The sequence below is a fragment of the Phoca vitulina genome, unplaced genomic scaffold (genome assembly GCF_004348235.1).
Source record: "Phoca vitulina isolate PV1807 unplaced genomic scaffold, GSC_HSeal_1.0 scaffold5, whole genome shotgun sequence".
Classification (NCBI taxonomy): Eukaryota; Metazoa; Chordata; class Mammalia; order Carnivora; family Phocidae; genus Phoca; species Phoca vitulina.
This window is the reverse complement of record NW_022589708.1, coordinates 44475862-44494797: the sequence shown is the minus strand read 5'-3', so window position 1 is coordinate 44494797 and position 18936 is coordinate 44475862. Positions and strand designations below refer to the sequence as shown.

Here is an 18936-nt window from a genome sequence, read left to right as displayed (position 1 = left end):
TACCCCTAAAACACACACACACACACACTGATTATTAGTAGTTTGATAGTTGTCTTTGTAATGTTTTATTATATTATGTTTCCATTTTGTTTCCTGAAAGCTGTATTATTTTTCTTGTTAGGAGGCAATAAAAATTTACATTAAAAAGCGTTTAAAAACATCTTAATATGATTATAGTTCTCTTTGGTTTCATAGTTGTTGCCGTTTTGATTTGGTAACCACAATAATGTAGAAACCATGGAGAATTTTCAATTACTTAACAAGCATCTAGCAGGTGGTACACATAGAAATCAGGTGTACACATAGAAACCATAAACCATAGAGTTAATTTGGAAAGAGGACCCTAACTGTTCTGTAAAATAAATAGGGGACATTGGGCAGTATTTAAACCATGTGCAGGTGTTATAGCTATAACAAATTGGTAATAGGTGACGAAAAGAAGAACTCAAACCTCAAAATGTTTTGTATGTTGGACAAAGACAAGTTCTAGAGAGTTCTGAACCAGATGTAATTTACAAAGTGATATAGTTTCTGTAACATTTTCGTGTCCCTCACCCTGTTCCCATGACAGATCTGGGTTTGTTTTTTTTCTTTGGTATGTATGTATGGTAATGTATACATAACATAAAATTTGACATTTTAACCATTTTAAGTGTAAAATTCAGTGGCATTAAATACATTTATATTGTTAATCCAACCATCACAGCCATCCATCTCTAGAATTTTTGTCTTCCAAAACTTTAACTCTGTACCCATGAAATAACTTTGCAACCCCCTACAGCCACCGTAGTCTCTGGTAGTCACCATTCTACTTTGTCTTTATGAATTCAACTACTCTAGGTACTTCATATAACTGGAATCATATGATATTTGTCCTTTAGTGTCTGGCTTATTTCACTTAGCTTAATGTTTTCAAGGTTCATCCCCGTTGTAGAATGTGTCAGAATTTCCTGACTTTTTAAGGCTGAACAGTATGGCATTGTGTGTGTGTGTGTGTGTGTGTGTGTGTGTGTGTGTGTGTGTATCTATGTGTATATACACATACACACAACATTTTCCTCATTCATCCATTGATGGACATTAGGGTTGTTTCTACTTTTTGGCTAATTATGAACAATGCTGTTATGAACATGATTGTGCAAATATCTGTTCAGGTTTCTGCTTTCATTTCTTTTGGGCATATAACCAGAAGTAGGATTGCTGGGTCATATAGTAATTCTATGTTTAATCTTTTGAGTAACTGCCATATTGTTTTCAACAGTGATTGCACCATTTTATATTCCCACCAGCAATGCACAAGAGATCTAATTTCTCCACATCCTTGCCAATCCTTTTTATTTTATTTTATTTTTTATAACAATCATCTTAATCAGTGTGAAGTGGAATCTCATTGTGGTTTTGATTTGCATTTCCCTAATGCTTAGTGATATTTAGTAGCCTTTCATAGGCCATTTGTATATCTTCTTTGGAGAAGTGTTTAAGTCCTTTATCCATTTTTTAGCTGGTTTGTTTATAGTTTTTTGTCATATGAGTTCTTGGTATTTTCTGGATATCAATTCTTTATCAGCTGTATAACTTACAAATATTTTTTTCATATTCTATGGGTTGTCTTTTCACTCTGTCGTATCCTTTGGTGGACAAAAATTTTTAATTTTGGTGAAGTTTAATTTCATGATTTTTTCTTTTGTTGCCTGTGCTTTTGGTGTTGTATCTAAGAAATCATTGCTAAATCCAGTGTCATGAAACTTTGCTTCTGTGTTTTCTTTTAAGAGTTTTATGGATTTGAATTTAGGTATTTGATCCAACTTAAATTAATGTTTGTATATGATACAAGTTAAGGGTCCAATTTCATTGTTTTGCATGTGGATACCCATTTTCCCAGCACTATTTCTCTCCTTTCCCCAATGAATGCTCTTGTCCACCCTCATCAGAAATCATTTGACCATATATGCAAGCAAGGGTTTATTTCTGGGTTCTTTATTCTTTTGTTCCATATGTCTATCTTTATGCCAGTACCACGCTATTTTGATTATAGTAATTTGTATAATTGAGAAGTGTGAGGCCTTTTTAGGATAGTTATGGCTATTCAGGGTCCCTTGAGATTTCATATGAATTATAGGGTGAATTTTTCTGTATCTGCAAAAAAAAACTTCCTGGGATTTTGATGAGAATTGCATTGAATCTCTAGACCACTTTGAGTAGTATTGACATCTTAACAATATTAATTCTTTCAATCCATGACCACAAGTTATCTTTACATTTATTGGTATCATCTTTAATTTCTTTTAGCATTTTTTGTAGTTTTCAGTGTATAGGTTTCTTTACTTAAGTTTATCCCCAAGTATTTTATTCTTTCTGATGCTATTATAAATGGAAGCTTAAAACTTATTGTTTTTGCTCATTCTGGTTCTCAGCAATGACTTCAGGGAATTCAAATGTTGGTTTCTGGAGCCTCTTTTCTCTACAGGTCCCTCTTTTACAAAACTCTGCCCTATAACTTCTAGTTGCTTCAGCCTGCCTGAACTGTGAAATTCATTTTCTCAACTTGGCTCTCTGCACTCTGTCTGCATCATGTTTCTGAGCAGAAATGCAGAGCTCATCTGTTTTGTTTGTTTTGTTTTTTCTCTTTCTTTCATGGATTATAGTCCTACACTACTTATTGTCCTGTGTCTTAAAACAGTTGTTTCTTACATGTTGTCCAGATTCCTACTTGTTTATAGAGGGAGATGAAGTCTGACTTTTGTACATCCATCGGGATGAGAAGTTAAATCCTATGTTTTAAATTATATGATGTGTATTGAGAGATGGTATTATTAGCAGCTTATGTGAGCTTTTTGAGGAAGTTATAGTATAAATTGAAATGATTGGTGTTTAAATAATCCTATTCTTATATCTAAACTGAAGCTGAGAAAAGGATCCCTAGATAATTGTATGCATTTGCTGTTTTTTTAAAGAGGTTAAAATCTTAAGTATAGCTTGTAAGGAAATATAACATTCCTATATGGTTTAAATTACTCTTTGCTTAATCAACTGAATAGTACTACTGCCTTTAGTCTTAAAATTCTTTTTTTATAAGATTTTATTTATTTATTGAAGAGAGAAAGAGCGAGAGCGTGAAAGGGGGGGAGGGGCAGAGGGAGAAAAACTCAAGCGGACTCCCCACTGAGTGTGGAGCTCTACTCGGTGCTCTACGCGGTGCTCCATCTCATGACCCTGAGATCATGACCTGCTGAAATCAAGAGTCGGGGTTTAACCAACTGAGCCACCCAGGCACCCCGAGTCTTAGCATTCTTTATATAAATTACCTAAAATGCATAGTATTCTCTACATAATTCAGGAACTCTAGAACATGTTTGAAAAGTGCACATGATGATTTTTAAAACTTCTTTCCACCCACTGTTTAACAGCATATTTTAAACATAACATTTTCTAATGATAATTATTAAATATGCACAAAAAATTTTAAAGTTGAAAAGATGTATTAAATGACAACTAGTGCTTAACAGACATGTTAACACCTCAAAAACAAAACAAATAGGAATAGATGACTGAAAGGAGTCCTTCAGAAGATTCCTTACGATGTTTTTGAAGGACATTATGGTGTGAGAAATTGTTTTGCTAGGAGGATCTTTGTTTTCCCATTTTTATAATATGTTGTTATCTTTCTAGTCTTAAATATGAGAGGGGAAAAAAGGAAACTAAAATCAGTAGGGTTTGGAAGCTTATTTTTATTAAAGAACAATGGGCTGATTACTTCTTCAAAGTATAAATTGATTTGTAAGACTTTATTAAGGGAATTTTACTGTAATTAAAAGTAACCTCCATATCATAAACTAGAAAAATATGATCTCTTTAAATAATTAGAAATCACTTTTATTGTTAAGTATTCCTATGAACTGTTGCTAGTCACAACACTTTGACACCAAATGTGTGTATTTTCCACACCAAGCAATGCTCCGCTTCTGTATAGACACCACGTGCATGTCCTAAAATTTAATTCAATTCTGACACTACCCAGAGTTAGTACAGACCCCACAGCTTAAGGACTCAATCTCACAAGACTGCTCCACCACTTCAGATGCCAGTTGCAAATAGTGGGTCCCCAGGTTGCCCACACTTCCGTCCAATGTGGTTACAAATTGGGGATTCTCATGACCCCCTGCTCAGGTTTGATAATTTGCTATATGGCTCACAGAATTCAGGGAAACGCTTTACTTGCTATTACAGGTTTATGATAACGGATATTATAAAAGACACAAATGAACAGCCAGATGAAGAAATACAAGATCTAGAAGGGTCCCTAGCATAGGAACTTCTGACCCTATAGAATTGGGTGTGTTCTACCTTCCCAGCGCATGGGTATGTTCACCAGCCTGGAAACTCTCTGAACCTCATTGTTTAGGGTTTCACTGGAGGCTCATTATATAGGCATGATTGACTCAACCACTGGACATTGGTGATTAACTCAGTCTCCTACCTTCTAATCACATTAGTAGTGCCTCTAGCAACCAGCCCGGATCCTGGAACTATCTGGGGGCCCAGCAATAGTCACCTTATTAGCATGAACTCAGGTAAGCTCAGAGAAGCTTATTAAGACTAACAGAAGATGCTCCTCTCACCCCTATCACTCAGGAAATTCCAAGGGTTTTAGGAGCTCTGTTCCAGGAACTGGGGAAGAAGACCAAATAGCTAATAGTTTTTATGTCTAAAAATTTATTTTGAAGATCATTTCCAGGTAATATTTGTCTGTCAGATTATAGTTTTAATATGCTTTAAAGTGAAATTCTTGTTACCGATGTTGTTGTCTTGAATTTACCCCTTGTTGAGGAGGTTTTTTTTTTTTAACTGTTTTCTTTTTATGGGAGCATGTTGGTAGGTACTTTGAAAATTGTATTTGAATGTGTAGTTTAGTATGGGGAGGTGGGGGGAGAACCTTTGCCTAATTATTAGCCTAATTACATAAAACATTTTATGTAGTTTGAAATAATTTATAGAATGCTTTTTTTCCTGTTCTGTATAATCTACTAAAATAAGTGGATTCCTGGTACATTGTAAATGGTGTAATTTCTGTTTTGTGACTCACTTTTCTCACAGAGCTTGTCAAAACACAGTAGAAGTAATATTGGAACTGAAGGTGGACCACCTCCTTTTGTGCCTTTTGGACAGGTAATGACTTTCATGTTGGCAGATGAATTTTAATCAGCAAAAAATTGTTTTTCATTTGTATTCAAACTGTGTTTAGTTTTGTGCTGAACTATTCATTTAGAGGTCATGGGAGTTATGTGGAAATATATTAAACACAGAAATTTAATAATTGTGGAGTTTTTTCTTTAATTAAATTGTTGGTGTAGATTCTTTTCTCAAGAGCTCTTAACCCAAAGATTGAAGCAATTGAGAGGTACACCTGAAGAGCAGCAACTTAGAACTAATTAAGATAGGATGGGGGGACTTTTTTTTTTTTTTTGAGAGAGAGAAATTCAGAAGAAAGAAGACAAATGTATGCTGTAATTTCCCACTTTGTCAGTAGAAACACAAGAGGGAGAGAGAAAATGAAAGTGTCAACAGAAGGATGAGACATAAAGGTGAGAACACAGAGGCCTCACTGCACTTGAGTAGGGCCTGTTGTCCCAGCTGTCCTCTCCTGGATTCTGTTCTTCTGCCTTGATCCAAATACCCACCTCAGGCGAGAACTTCATTTCATTTCTATTTGGTGTTTATTTTTTTAACCACAGCAGCCCTGATCCTTCTCTCATAAAAGCTAAAAGTGTTCTACTTCCTATTTTCAACCCAGCCTCTGCAAAATGTTACATTGAGGTAACGCCTTGGCTGGCAGGTATATTGGGTCTTCCCTATTGTACTCAGCATCAAATTGTATTCACAACAGTCTCCTGCAGCCTTTCCCTACTTTATCCCTGCTGAGTCTGAGAAGAATGCCTGTGGCAGCTTTCTCTTTGCTTCTTGATGGCGCCAGCTGTTGGTAATCTGCCTTTGTGCTTGCTCTTTATTTTTCTTGTAGAGTGCTAGTGCAGAGTGAATATGAGTTCCACAACAGGTGGGAAACAGAGCTATTGCATAACAGTAGTTGTTTTTTTGTTTTGTTTGTTTTGGTTTGGTTTGGTTTTTCTGGTGTGAAAAAGACCTCTGGCTGGTCGGCAGATAAATGGGTACAGTCAGTTGACTGGCATGCTTTCCAAAAATCTTTTTGTAGAGTCAACTCAAAATTAAAGTCATTCTTGCATCATGGCTATTTTGAAAATACTTTAAAAATATGCCGCTTTTACCATGCTTTGGAGCCAGGCATGGTCAAGATGAAAGGAGGCATGATGCCCTATAGTCTGATCCATGTTGCAGCCATTTTCTCTTCTACCAATGTAATAAACCTTCAGAATGGAAACAGAGCATGAACAGTCTAATAATTTGTATTTGAATCTAATAAATACATTTTTGCAAGAATTTGCTTTCCTCTTAAACATTTTGGTGATAATATTTCTTTCATGAATTGCTCAGAGAGACTTATAATCTAATTATTTTCAGGATTATGAGTAGTGTTTTTTTTTAGTTTTTTAAATTAGGAAATATTATAAAAGTTATAGTTTCAATAATATTATTTTTTATAAAGTCCATTCTGAAAAATTCTTTCAGTTTATCTTAGCCTCATGCATGGGTTAAAATAGATAATGCTGGGTGTGTTCTGGTATCGACAGGATATACTTATATTGCTGAAAATCTGTATTTGTTTAATATATTTGTTTGAGAGCATGTTTTCCTTTTTTTATTATTAAATTGAGACAAGGTTCATTTTATAGGATTTTTACTGCTAGGATTGGAAGGGAGAACAGAACTTGGGGCTTATTTTTAGGCAGTGACAGCTTTCTTAATTTATCTTATGAAACTAAAAATCAAAAACTTTTGTGGCCTGATTGAGAGAGCAGGTATGTTTTTAGTTTTTGGTTTATAAGTTCAGAGACAGCTCTTTATATTTAAAATAACCATACTACTTAAAATAATCTTCATATGCATATTTTGGCATAATACAAAAATCAAACTCTTAATAAAAAACTGAACTTACCTCTTCTTGTACAGTAGTATAGACTGTTTGAAATTTAGAATTATTTCAAGTCATTATCCTAGAATGCAACCTAGAATGGTTCAATGTATGTTTTAAATATGTGCCCTATTTTAGATGGCCACATTTTTATGTAGCTTTACATTTTATTTACCAGTTACATTTATTTAAAAGTTAATTTAATCAATTTTCTACCTTTTTTTTAATCTGTGGGAAAGAATTATATTTTTATGAGCTCTCAGTTGTTGTCACTGACACAAATATTTCTTTTGAGGTATTACTTTCTTATGAAAAACTTGAATCACTTTTGGAAATACTGAAGTGTTTTATTTTTATTTATTATTACCAGAAGTGCATATCTCATGTCCAAGTGGATAGTAGAGAACTTGACCGAAGAAAGACATTGCAAGTTACAATGCCTGTCAAACCGACAAATGATAATGATGAATTTGAAAAGCAAAGGACTGCTGCTATTGCGGAAGTTGCAAAGAGCAAAGAAGTAAGAAACTAAATCATTATAAATTTCTCTTATTTCTTGTCAGTATGTTCTATTTAGGTTACTCATAATCATTATTGTCTTTTCATATAAGGTAACTAATTCAACAAACTTTTGACATTCTTCTTGCATATTTCATCAGTAGAAATGCCGCAGTAACTTACGGAGTCTTCAGCTTACACATTTTGCTCATATGTTCTTTTTCTTAATCTCCTTGACAATTCTTTTTTTTTTTTTTTTTTTTTTTTTTGAGAGAAAGAAAGAGCATGAGTCGGGGGCGGGGGGGAGCTGAGAAGGAAGAGGGAGAAGCTGACTCCCTGCTGAGCAGAGAGCCCGGTGCAGGATGCAGGACTGGATCCCGGGACTCCCAGGACTCCAGGATCATGACCTTAGCCTAAGGCAGACGCTTAACCAATTGAGCCCACCCAGACGCCACGCCCTCTCCTTGACAGTTCTTGCTAACAGACTACCCTTTTCTCCCTCTTCCTTTTCTTCTTAATAGTGTAACAACTGAACACAACACTTTGCATTATAGCAGAGTTAGTTATGTTAGTTGGGCTAAAGGCCACTTCTGAGGAATGCAGGTAAAGATCAGAGGATAAATCAGTGGTTCAAGGATTAATATTTTTGTTAGTTTTCATTCTTCAGTCTACTTAGTAAAAAATCATTTTTTTCTTTGGATCATATGTATTTATATATACACACACACAATCCATCATGTTCTAACAGCCAAATGGTTTTCTTTTAATTATTTTAACTTTCTTATTTGAAATAGGTGTTTTCTATAGTTATTTAATTGATTTTAGACTTTGATAAGAAATTTTTGTTCATGAATTTGTTGCTTAGACAGACTTTTCTTAATCAGTGAGATTGAAATACTTTCCTTTATTCATTAGAAGTTTGCTAACACTGCTTTCCTATTTAAATTTGAAGTATAAGAGACTTACTGAATTTTAATTGTTCTTCCTGCAATGTCTTTCTATCATCCGTCGCTTGTAGGGTCCAAGAGCACAAGCTCTGGAACCAGACAGCCCGGAAGCATATACTGCTGACAACCTTGGATAGGTTACTTAATTTTTTGTGCCTTACTTTTCTTCATCTATGAAAAGGGGATAATAATGGTACCCACTTCATATGGTTGCTGGAGAATTAAATCGATAATCTTTAAAACATTTAGAATCCTGCATGGCACAGATCAGATTTTCCTTCACTAAAAGCATTCAATAAATGTGACTATTGCTATTCTTTAGTATTTCCTATGTGCTAAGATACATTTAAAAAAAATCACTTTTAATGCTTCTGAAATTAATGCATTTTGCATAGTTCACATTAAATATATTTCTACTTTCCCAAAAAGCTATTAAAATTATGGAGTTTAAAAAGAGTAAATTGGGTATATATCAATTCCTTAATGATTATAGGAAAGTTGTTCTTTTGATACACATTTTTCTCACACAAACTTTCCTCCCAGAATTTTGTTTGATGTGGTTATAACTCTTTACTGGAATATAGTTATACTGTAATATGCTTCATTTTTTTAAAGTCATAATTGATCCCATTATATTTTCCATAAATATTTGATAAGTAAAGAATCCTAGTTTTCTTTTCTTTTTTTTTTTAAGATTTATTTATTTGACAGAGAGAGACAGCAAGAGAGGGAATACAAGCAGGGGGAGTGGGAGAGGGAGAAGCAAGCTTCCCGCCGAGCAGGGAGCCCAATGTGGGGCTCAACCCCAGGACCCCAGGATCATGACCTGAGCCAAAGGCAGACGCTAATGACTGAGCCACCCAGGCGCCGCAAGAATCCTAGTTTTCTGAAGAAACTTAAAACTTCTCAATATATATATAAGAGAACTGATGGCTCAAAACTAACTGAACTTGCTTAGTGTTATTCAGTGGCAAATCTAGGACTAAACGTATGTGCATTATAGTAGATTGTCCCTATATCTTTCTATATAGGTAAGTAGACACACACACACAGATTTATATTTAAATGTCTGAATAACACTGTAATTGTTCTGAAAAGATGTTTTATGATCATCCATTTAAACACATGGATTTGGTGGAATCTACTGCACATGATCAAGCCATGATTTTCATTTATTTTTTCCTTTATTTCTTAATCAGCAAATATTTTTTGAAAATCTATATACTAGGAAGGGTTTTATTTTTTATTTTTGAGAGAGAGAGAGAGAGAAAGCAAGCGTGGAGGAGTGGGAGGGGCAAAGGGAGAAGGAGAGAGAGAGAATCTTAAGCAAGCTCCATGCCCAACCCGACACAGGGCTCAATCTCATGACCCTGAGATCATGACCTGAGCTGAAATCAAGAGTTGGACACCTAACCAACTGAGCCACCCCAGTGCCCCCTAGGGTGTGTTTTAAATGCTTAGGTTAAATCAATGAACAAAATAGGCAAAAGATCCCTGCCCATATCAAGCTTATATTTTAGTAAAGGAGAGAGACTATTAGCGCACTGAGTAAAGTAAGTTATATGGTAGTTTAGATGTTGGTTAAGCGCTATAGGAAGAAAAAAAAATAGAGTAGGTTGGGGAGTTGGGAGTGCCAGTTGGGGGTGGGGTGCACTAAAATAGAATGGTCAGAAATTGAAAATTCTTTTAAATTTTTGTGTAGTTTACATTCTAGTAAGGACACTAATATAAACATGCTAAGTAAGTTGCAGATTTCAGTTTTAAATACAGTAATTTGATTAGGTCTCAGGATGATGAGATTTGAGCCAAGACTTGAAGGAGGTAAGAGAATTAGCTATATGGTTACATGAGAAGAAAAAGCCTTTGCAAATGTTCTAAAGCAGGAGTATATGTTCAAGGAATAGGAAGGTAGCCAGTGGAAGCAGAGAGAACAAAGGGACAGGAAGTAGAATATAAAGTCAAGAGTGATAATGGAGGTCAGCTTATGTAGGTCTCCGTAAGTCATGTTAAAAACACTAACTTATTCAGAGAGAAATGAGAGCCTTTAGAGGGTTTCAGCACAGCAATAACATCAACTTTAAAAAGCTAATTCTGGCTGTTAGGTTCAGAGTACATTTTAGAGAAGAAAATTGAATCAGACGAGTTAGGAAATTATCAAAGTAATCCAGGGAGGGAAAAATAATGGTAGCCAGGATGATGATGGCAGCTGTATAGGTGGTGCCAAGTGGTCAGATTCTGGAATTTTAAAAGTAGAGCTATCACGATTTCTGAGATATTGAGCATGAGAAGAGGTGTCATGAATGATTCCAAGGTTTTGCCCTAAGAAGTTGGCAGGTTAGAGTTGCTTACTTTGAATTGGAGAAGACTATGGTGGAATGGGTTTGAGGATAAAGATTTGGTATTCTGTTTTGAACATGTTAATGTTGAAGTGTGCCTGTTAGTCATCCACGTGGCTTCATAGGCAGTGAGACAGAAGAGTATAATTGAAAAAGTGAGGTTTGGAACAGATCTGCATTTGGAAGTTGTAGACATATATGGATGCCTTTTGAAAATCATGAGGCCAAATGAGATCACCAAATGAGTGCTGAAGTGAAGAGAAAAGGGGTAACAAATGAACCCTGTAGCACTAGAGGTTGTATGAAAGAGGTTGAACCAGCCAAGGTACAACCAGGAAGATAGGATCAGAACAAAAGAATGCAGAAATTGCATCATGGAGGAAGGGGTATTGAACTTGTCAGAAGCTGTTGAAAGATCATGTAAGATGTCTGAGAAACAATGTAGAGTTGGGGAATTCATTTCCTCTAGATTCCTCTAGACATTCATGTGGATGGTAGTAAGATAAAATATACAGTGCTAAGAGAAAGTGAGTATGCAGATATCAGTGGGTGGGTTGATGTGGTGAAAATCTATGCAAGTTCTGTAATGATTATTTCAGTTTTTTCAGTGAGGAAGTAAGCAAGGTCAATAGTTACAATGGAGAAGATGTTGGAGGTTTGAGGAGCAAGGGGACTATGTAAAGTAGTGGTCTAGAAGACTGGGAGGGTGGATGGGCTAGGGGAATATAGTAAGATTGCTAGGGAGCATTAAGGGCCCACTTGAGTTTCATGGTCATGATGATTTCACGGATTCCTAAATTGTACAGTATGGACAAGATGGTGTCACTCTTAAAGGACAATACCATTTACCTTATGGGTAATGTTTAAGTTGTTTTGTTTCTAGATATTTATATGTTTAGTGAGTGGCAACTGTTATAAAACAGTGAAAACCAATTCTGAAAATTTATCCTATTATTTAATCCATAAAAATGGAAATAAAATAATAAAGAAAAGCATCCAGAAGATGGGACTGTTTCAGTAGTACCCAAAGAAAAAGTACTTTTGGAGTTATGGAATTTAAATTCCAGAAATATATTTAATTTGGAACACGTCAGTGTCCGGAGTTCTCAGGTAACTGTGTTTTAATACATTAAGCAAAACAGTTAATGTTGCCATGGATTGTGAGTGTTTACCATGTGCCAGTTACTAAATTGATCACTTTGTGTTGTTGATGTCATTTAATTCTTACAATGTCCCAATTAGGTAGGTTTTTCTCATCCCTGTTTTAAGAATGAGAAACCTGTCTTGTAGGAGGTGGAAGTAACTTGCTGAAGGCAGGAGCTAGGAAGGGGCTGAGCTAAGATTTAGTCCCAGTCTCCTCAAGTTCCAAAGCCTGTGTTCTTAACTATACTGCACTGTCTCCCAGACTAATAAACTTTATATCACAATAATATAAGCTCACATCTTTTTCATTATGGTTTTATAAGTGATGACTGTCAAGACATTCCAAATCTATTGCATAAAACAAAAATATAACTAGAATGAATCTAGTTATACACCTTTGGTCTTTGAAGATGTGGTTTTAATTTCAGTTTAAATAAAATTTAAATACTGTGGTGCATCAACTGCCTAATCAATATTTAATATGTTGTCTGGTTAATGCTTATCTCATATCATTTTTCTATTTCTCAGTTTGTTTCTTTATATTTTCATCTGATTCAAAATAATTTCCCAATGTTACGTAAATTTGTATCTAGGATGTTTTCTTACTGTCATAATTTTAAAATATGCATAAAACTATTATTATCACTAATAAAAAGCAAATGTTCACTTCTTCCTCTTTTATTAGATCTATTAGAACTATAAAGATATTGTGTAACCAAATGTTTAATTTGATATTGTACAAGTAACAGCAGTGGGTTGCTTTTCAGTCATGATTTTGTATCTTTCCAAACTAATGTTCTTTACATTCTAGTCTTTTCACAGTAGTTTTGATAAAAATGAGATCAGATCAGATTTTCAAATGTGATTAAACATAATTATTCAAATAAGTCAGGCAAAATAAGAAATAATGGACTTTAAAGTTTTTATACATAGTTGGTAAGATGGCATGTTATATAGTTAATGTAAATAATAAATTAGTAATGAAAGTTTTAATACAGTGTTAAAATTCATATTATTTGTTTACTTTTTAAGATCATACAGTCAGGGCCACCTGGGGAGTTTGGTTGGTTAAGCATCTGACTTTGGCTCAGGTCATGATCTCAGTATCCTGGGATTGAGCCACACTTTGGGCTCCCCGCTCAGCGGGGAGTCTACTTGTCCCTCCGCCCCTCCCCCCACTCATGCACATGCACTCTCTCTCCATCTCAAATAAATAAAATCTTAAAGAAAAAGATTATGCAATCATATGACTGGATCACAGACCTAATGTAACCGATTCCTAGACATGTTTAATGCCTTGATAAATATAGACTTGCTATATAACCCAGGTCTCATGATATCACTTAAGTATTGTACCCTAGAATTATTTTAACACCTAATCTCCATGATGCTGGTACTATTTTATTTTCTTCTATATTGTTGTCTACTTAGGTTTATTCTGATGACTTGCCTAGAAGACTTAAAGATTTCAATTAATGTAATTTTTTTATTGCTTCACCTGGACTTGTAGAAAGAAGAGATTATGGCCAGTAGATATTTGTTTAAAAAGAATTAATTAACATTTCATTTTTTTCATGTAAAACATAATCAAGAAGCTTTTAGATGCTTCAGTTTTACTAGGTGTTAAATAGTTGTAGATTAGTCTTTAGAGCTATTTTTAAATGTTATTTATTTATATCTCTTTTGTTTTTCTCTTATCAAAAGACCAAGACATTTGGAGGAGGTGGTGGTGGTGCTAGAAGTAATCTCAACATGAGTGCTGCTGGTAACCGAAATAGAGAAATTTTACAGAAAGAAAAGTCAACCAAATCTGAGGGGAAACATGAAGGTGTCTATAGAGAACTGGTAAGGCTAAAGAATCAACCACAAAATTAATGTGTTCTTCCTTACCTTGATGATTTTTGTGTTCTTTCTCGTAACTACCACTGGCTTTGTTCATTGTATTGTGGATAGACTTCACAATTCTAAGAAGGCCTTCATTAAGGATTATAGTTAATTTATGGAAAGTTTGGATTATTTGAAAGATGATTTACTTAAAGCTTCCATTTTACTTAAATTTCTAATGTCCAAATAACGTCTTTTGGAATGGATAGATAAAAAGCCATTAAATTAAATAGAGGACATTTAATAGAGGTTATATTCTGTAAGATGATGCATCAGGGACATCCCTTCCCTTCCCTTCCCTTCCCCTCATCTTTCTCAAATTTTGTCTGAAGTGATTTTGTTTTGTTTTGCTTCACTCTTTGGGAAAAATATATTAGAACAAGTACATGTATATTATGGCCTCATTTGCTGAATATACCTGGATTTTTAAGATAAATGGTAGGAGTCAAAGTTATTTCTGGTATGCTGCAGTGTCCTCAGCTATAAGGGAACTGACAAGAATTCATTTTCCTCTGCCTTTAGAAGTTGAATGACTTGATATGATTTTATCTGTGGGGTTCAGAATACTAAGACTGGCTTAAATAATAGAAATTTATTATTTCATATAACTAGAAATTCAGAAGTAGATGGTTACAAAGGTTGATAAATTCAGCAGTATAACAATGTTGGAGCTCTGGTGGGTATCTCTGTGATTTTTTTGGCTTTCTTCTTAGGGTTACAGGATTCTCTGTGTGTTGAATCTTCACACAAAAAGTTCAAAGGCAGGAAGGAAAGGGTGTAGATCTATTTTATCAGATAAGAAAATATTTTCTGAAGTCTCCAGAAAGTTCCATTTATGTCTTATTGACTAGAGCTAGGTCACATGTCCACTTCTAAATCAGTCATTGGCCAAGGAGAATGGGTTTATTAACTGTGGGCCTGGCTGTCTCTCCCTTGAACATAACAACCATTTCATTCTTTTAGAAAAGTCAGTTTTCAGGTTAGAGTAGATATAGTGAGCTGAAAAAATATGGTCCCTAACTAAGGAAGCCTTCAAACTTTAGTAAATTGAGAATACTTCTTAGGGAATGTCTTGCTGTAGAACATCAGAGACCAGCAGTTTGGGGTTGTGACAAGGATTAAACAATGAAGGGAGTGACATCACAAAGATGGTGGAGTAGAGAGCTCCAGGAATTGGCCTCGCCACCCAAACAACTGTTGAGCTGACAACTACTCTTTGAAACAACTATTTTAGAACTCTGGAGCCTGGTAGTGAGACATTGGAGCATCCAGAATAATGAGTGATGAAGAAAGAGGCTGGTTACTGGCTGACCATGGGGTAATGGAACAGAGACTTTAGTGATCATATACCACAAGAAATATAATCCTTGCAAAGAAAGTTTGGAAAAGTCACTAAATAAACTTACAATAGCAGCTTTCGTCTAGTAACAACAGCAGTCTCTGAGGAGGAGGGAGAATCTGATTTTCAAAATTATTGCCATTATAGTATTCAAAATGTCCAGTTCCCAACAACAACAAAAAATTACAAAGCATATCAAAAAACAGCAAAGTATGACCCATCATAGGAAAAAAAGAAATTGACAGAAATCATCCCTAAAGAAGCCCAGACATTAGACTTACTAAACAAAGACTTTAAATAAACTATCTTAAATATGCTCAAAGGTCTGAAGGGAACCATTGACAAAGAACTAAAAGAAATTAAGAAAACAATATATGAACAAATAGGGAATATGAGCACTGGTTGTTATACTCAACTAATGAATCATTGAATGCTACATCAAAAACTAATGATGCACTATATATTGGCTGACTGAACATAATGAGAAAAAAAAAGAGAGAGAAATTATTAAAAAGAAACCAAATAGGATTTCTGAAGCAGAAAAGTACAGTAGCTGAAATAAAAAAATTTAATTAGCAGATTCAATATCAGACTGGAACAGGCAAGGGAAAGAATCAGTGAACTTTAATATAGGGCATTGAAATTATCAGGTCTAAGATGCAGAGAGAAGAGTGAAGAAAAATAGAGGATAAGGGACTTATGGGGGTACCATCAAATGTACCAGCATACACATTATGTATGGGAATCCCAAAAGGAGAAGAGACAGAGGAACAGAAAAACTATTTGAAGAAACAGTGGCCACAAATTCCCCAATTAGATGAAATTTTGAATCTACAAATCCAAGAAGTTCAGCGAACTCCAATAGGATAAACTTAAGGAGAGAGACACACCAAGACACATTATAATCAAGTTGTTGAAAGCTAAAGACAGAGAAATCTTGAAAGCTTCAAGAGAGGAGCAACTCATCAAATTCAAGGGATCCTGAAAGATATATGAACAATATCTGATCAGAACCTATGAAAGCAAGAAATCAGTGGGGTGATATCTTGAAAGTACTGAAAGGAAAAAAAAAAAAAAAAAAAACCTGTTAACCAAGAACCATATATCCAGCAAAGCTATTATTCAAAATGAAGGAGATCATCAAAAGGACAATTTGTAATACCAGTATAAATTTGAATGTACATCAATTATTCTAATGACTACCAAATTCTTTTGCAGGTTGGACAGTTTTCAATTCCTTATTTTCAATAATTTAAGGAAGATTTGATTGGAATGTCAGGCAATAGGTTCTTAAAATAATTTTTGATAATAGTTGGTATTATGGGTTGAATTGTACCTCCCCAGATGTGTTGAAGTCCTAACCACCAGTACCTTAAAATGTGACTATATTTGGAAAGAGGGTCTTTACAGAGGTATCAAGTAAAAAAAGAAGGTGGACTCTAGTTCAATATGACTGTTCTTCTTATAAAGAGGGGAAATGTAGACTGAGAGACTGATATAAACAGGGCAGGTAACCTGAAGATACACAGCAAGAAGATGGCCATGTAACTAGAATGGTACATCTACAAGCCAAGAAATGCCAAGGTTGCCAGCAAACAACAGAAGTTAGAAGAGGCGCTCCCCTACAGCTCTCAGAGAGAGCAGGGCCCTGCCATTTCCTTGATTGGGAGTATGGTTAACTGAAAATCAGATCCTCAAGGAAGGTAGAATAAATTATACCAAGATCAGGTATTAATTGATTATTAAAAATATTTTTGATCAAGTTCTATGTATGGAATAATATTCTTAATTAGGTATTTATTTGAGAGATAATTGGGGGAGAGAAAAGTTTTAGAAAGTTTGATAATTTTTTTTTACATTCAGATAAGTTTTTGAATAGGAAAGATGCATTTTAGTTTTGATGTCCAGTCCTTTTTATGTTTACTTTAGCATATGCATAGTAAGGATCTAGATTTTCTCTCACTTGTCAACTCTGATCTATTGATAATAGCTACTGTGTTTAGAAAGGATTTTGTGTTTGAAGGATGCAGTCATGGTTTGGAGAAAAGTACTATGCTTTTATCATTGTCTACAAAGGTATCAGAGTGGCTCTCTGCAACATGTATGTGATGTATATGTTATCTTAAAGCCTATCAATCTTAACTCTTAGATGTATACGTTAGTTATATATTCCTCAGCTGGCAGTGGTTCAAGAAGTTTCTTTATGGGATATGTTTGTATTACTTAAAAAGTTCTTGAATTCTACTCAGCTCTAGATTTTTCAAGGAGATTTTGGGTTCTGGCATTTATGAAGTAGATTTTCCTGTTTGAGGTACAGGCTGTCAAAGCACCATAGATAGTGTTGCTAATGAATATAGAAAGAATACTGAAACGGAGTTAAAAAAAAAATAAAGCTACTGAGATAGTACCATTTTGTTAACTTCATTTTATAGTTTGCAATTTTGGAGAAGTCCTATATTAATACATTGACTTTTGAGGATATAGAAGTATCAACCAAGAAAAATTTTCATTATGTAGTTTTCACTGTATAATTTTCAGAAGCTTTATTCTGACACCATTTTTTTTCTTTCTTTCTTTTTCTTTCTTTCTTTCTTTTTTCTTTCTTTCTTCCTTTCTTCCTTTCTTTCTTTCTTGCATTTGTAATGATAGTTGTGAAGTCAGAGAGTACCAGAGGTACAACCCCACATATCATACAGATTTTTTCTTGACTGTTGGTATGAAAAAGCAGCAAGTGAATGCTGTATTAGTATGACATTTTTTCCATAAGCAGGAGATGTAAATTTTAGTTAAAAAACAGTGTATAGTTGAAAACTTATACCTTGCTTATTTATGGCCATCAGCACAGCTTTGCTCTTAATTTCTTACAGGTTGATGAGAAGGCTCTGAAACACATAACAGAAATGGGCTTCAGTAAAGAAGCATCGAGGCAAGCTCTTATGGATCATGGCAACAACTTAGAAGCAGCACTGAATGTACTTCTTAACAGCAATAAACACAAACCTGTTACAGGACCACCTCTGAGAGGTAGAATTCATTAAGCAATGTGCCAGATAGTATTGTTTGCTTTTCAGGCTGAGGTTTTATTGTGAAGGAGTGGGGGTTATAAATTCATTTCTCTTTGTGGTAAGTGGAAGGAGCACCAATTTTGGAACCATGGAAACTTGTTCAAGTTACTCCAGTTCTGTTTATCTTCATCTTTATGTAAAGTAGGTCTAATAATATCTTATTTAACAGGGTTGTTATAAGTAGTAGAGAAAATACAATATGAAGTGAATAGTTCTATTCATTATTTCTAGAACTGTGCCCCTTACATAAATTACTAGTCTGCAAACTTTTTAAAACTAACAAGCACAGGACTTTTACTTAGTGTTATTCTTTAGTCATTCAAGCCTTAATCCTATATTCTTTTAAAGGATAAATAGTTAAAGAAAAATTTTATAAAAATGATTTTTTTCTCTTAAAAGATTACTTACATGAACAAATTCAAATTTCCAAATAGATCATTTAGAAGACTAAAGGTGCTAGTTAATATAATCATTTAAAAACTTTTTTGGGGCGCCTGGGTGGCTCAGTCGTTAAGCGTCTGCCTTCAGCTCAGGTCATGATCCCAGGGTCCTGGGATCAAGCCCCACATCGGGCTCCCTGCTCGGCGGGAAGCCTGCTTCTCCCTCTCTCACTCCCCCTGCTTGTGTTCCCTCTCTCACTGTGCCTCTCTCTGTCAAATAAATAAATAAAATCTTTAAA

At 34.7% G+C, this 18936-nt stretch overlaps 1 protein-coding gene across 5 annotated transcripts in view; it reads left to right on the top strand.

Annotated features, from left to right (window-relative positions):
- The window catches only part of TDRD3 (tudor domain containing 3), a 156061-nt gene that overhangs the window by 79886 nt on the left and 57239 nt on the right, over nt 1-18936 (top strand). For all 5 annotated transcript variants that reach the window (XM_032402894.1, XM_032402897.1, XM_032402893.1 and 2 more), the window contains 4 exons: nt 5095-5166; nt 7416-7565; nt 13674-13814; nt 18060-18216. In XM_032402894.1, the coding sequence (XP_032258785.1) occupies nt 5095-5166; nt 7416-7565; nt 13674-13814; nt 18060-18216 (520 nt within the window). The remainder of the gene's footprint in view (nt 1-5094; nt 5167-7415; nt 7566-13673; nt 13815-18059; nt 18217-18936) is intronic.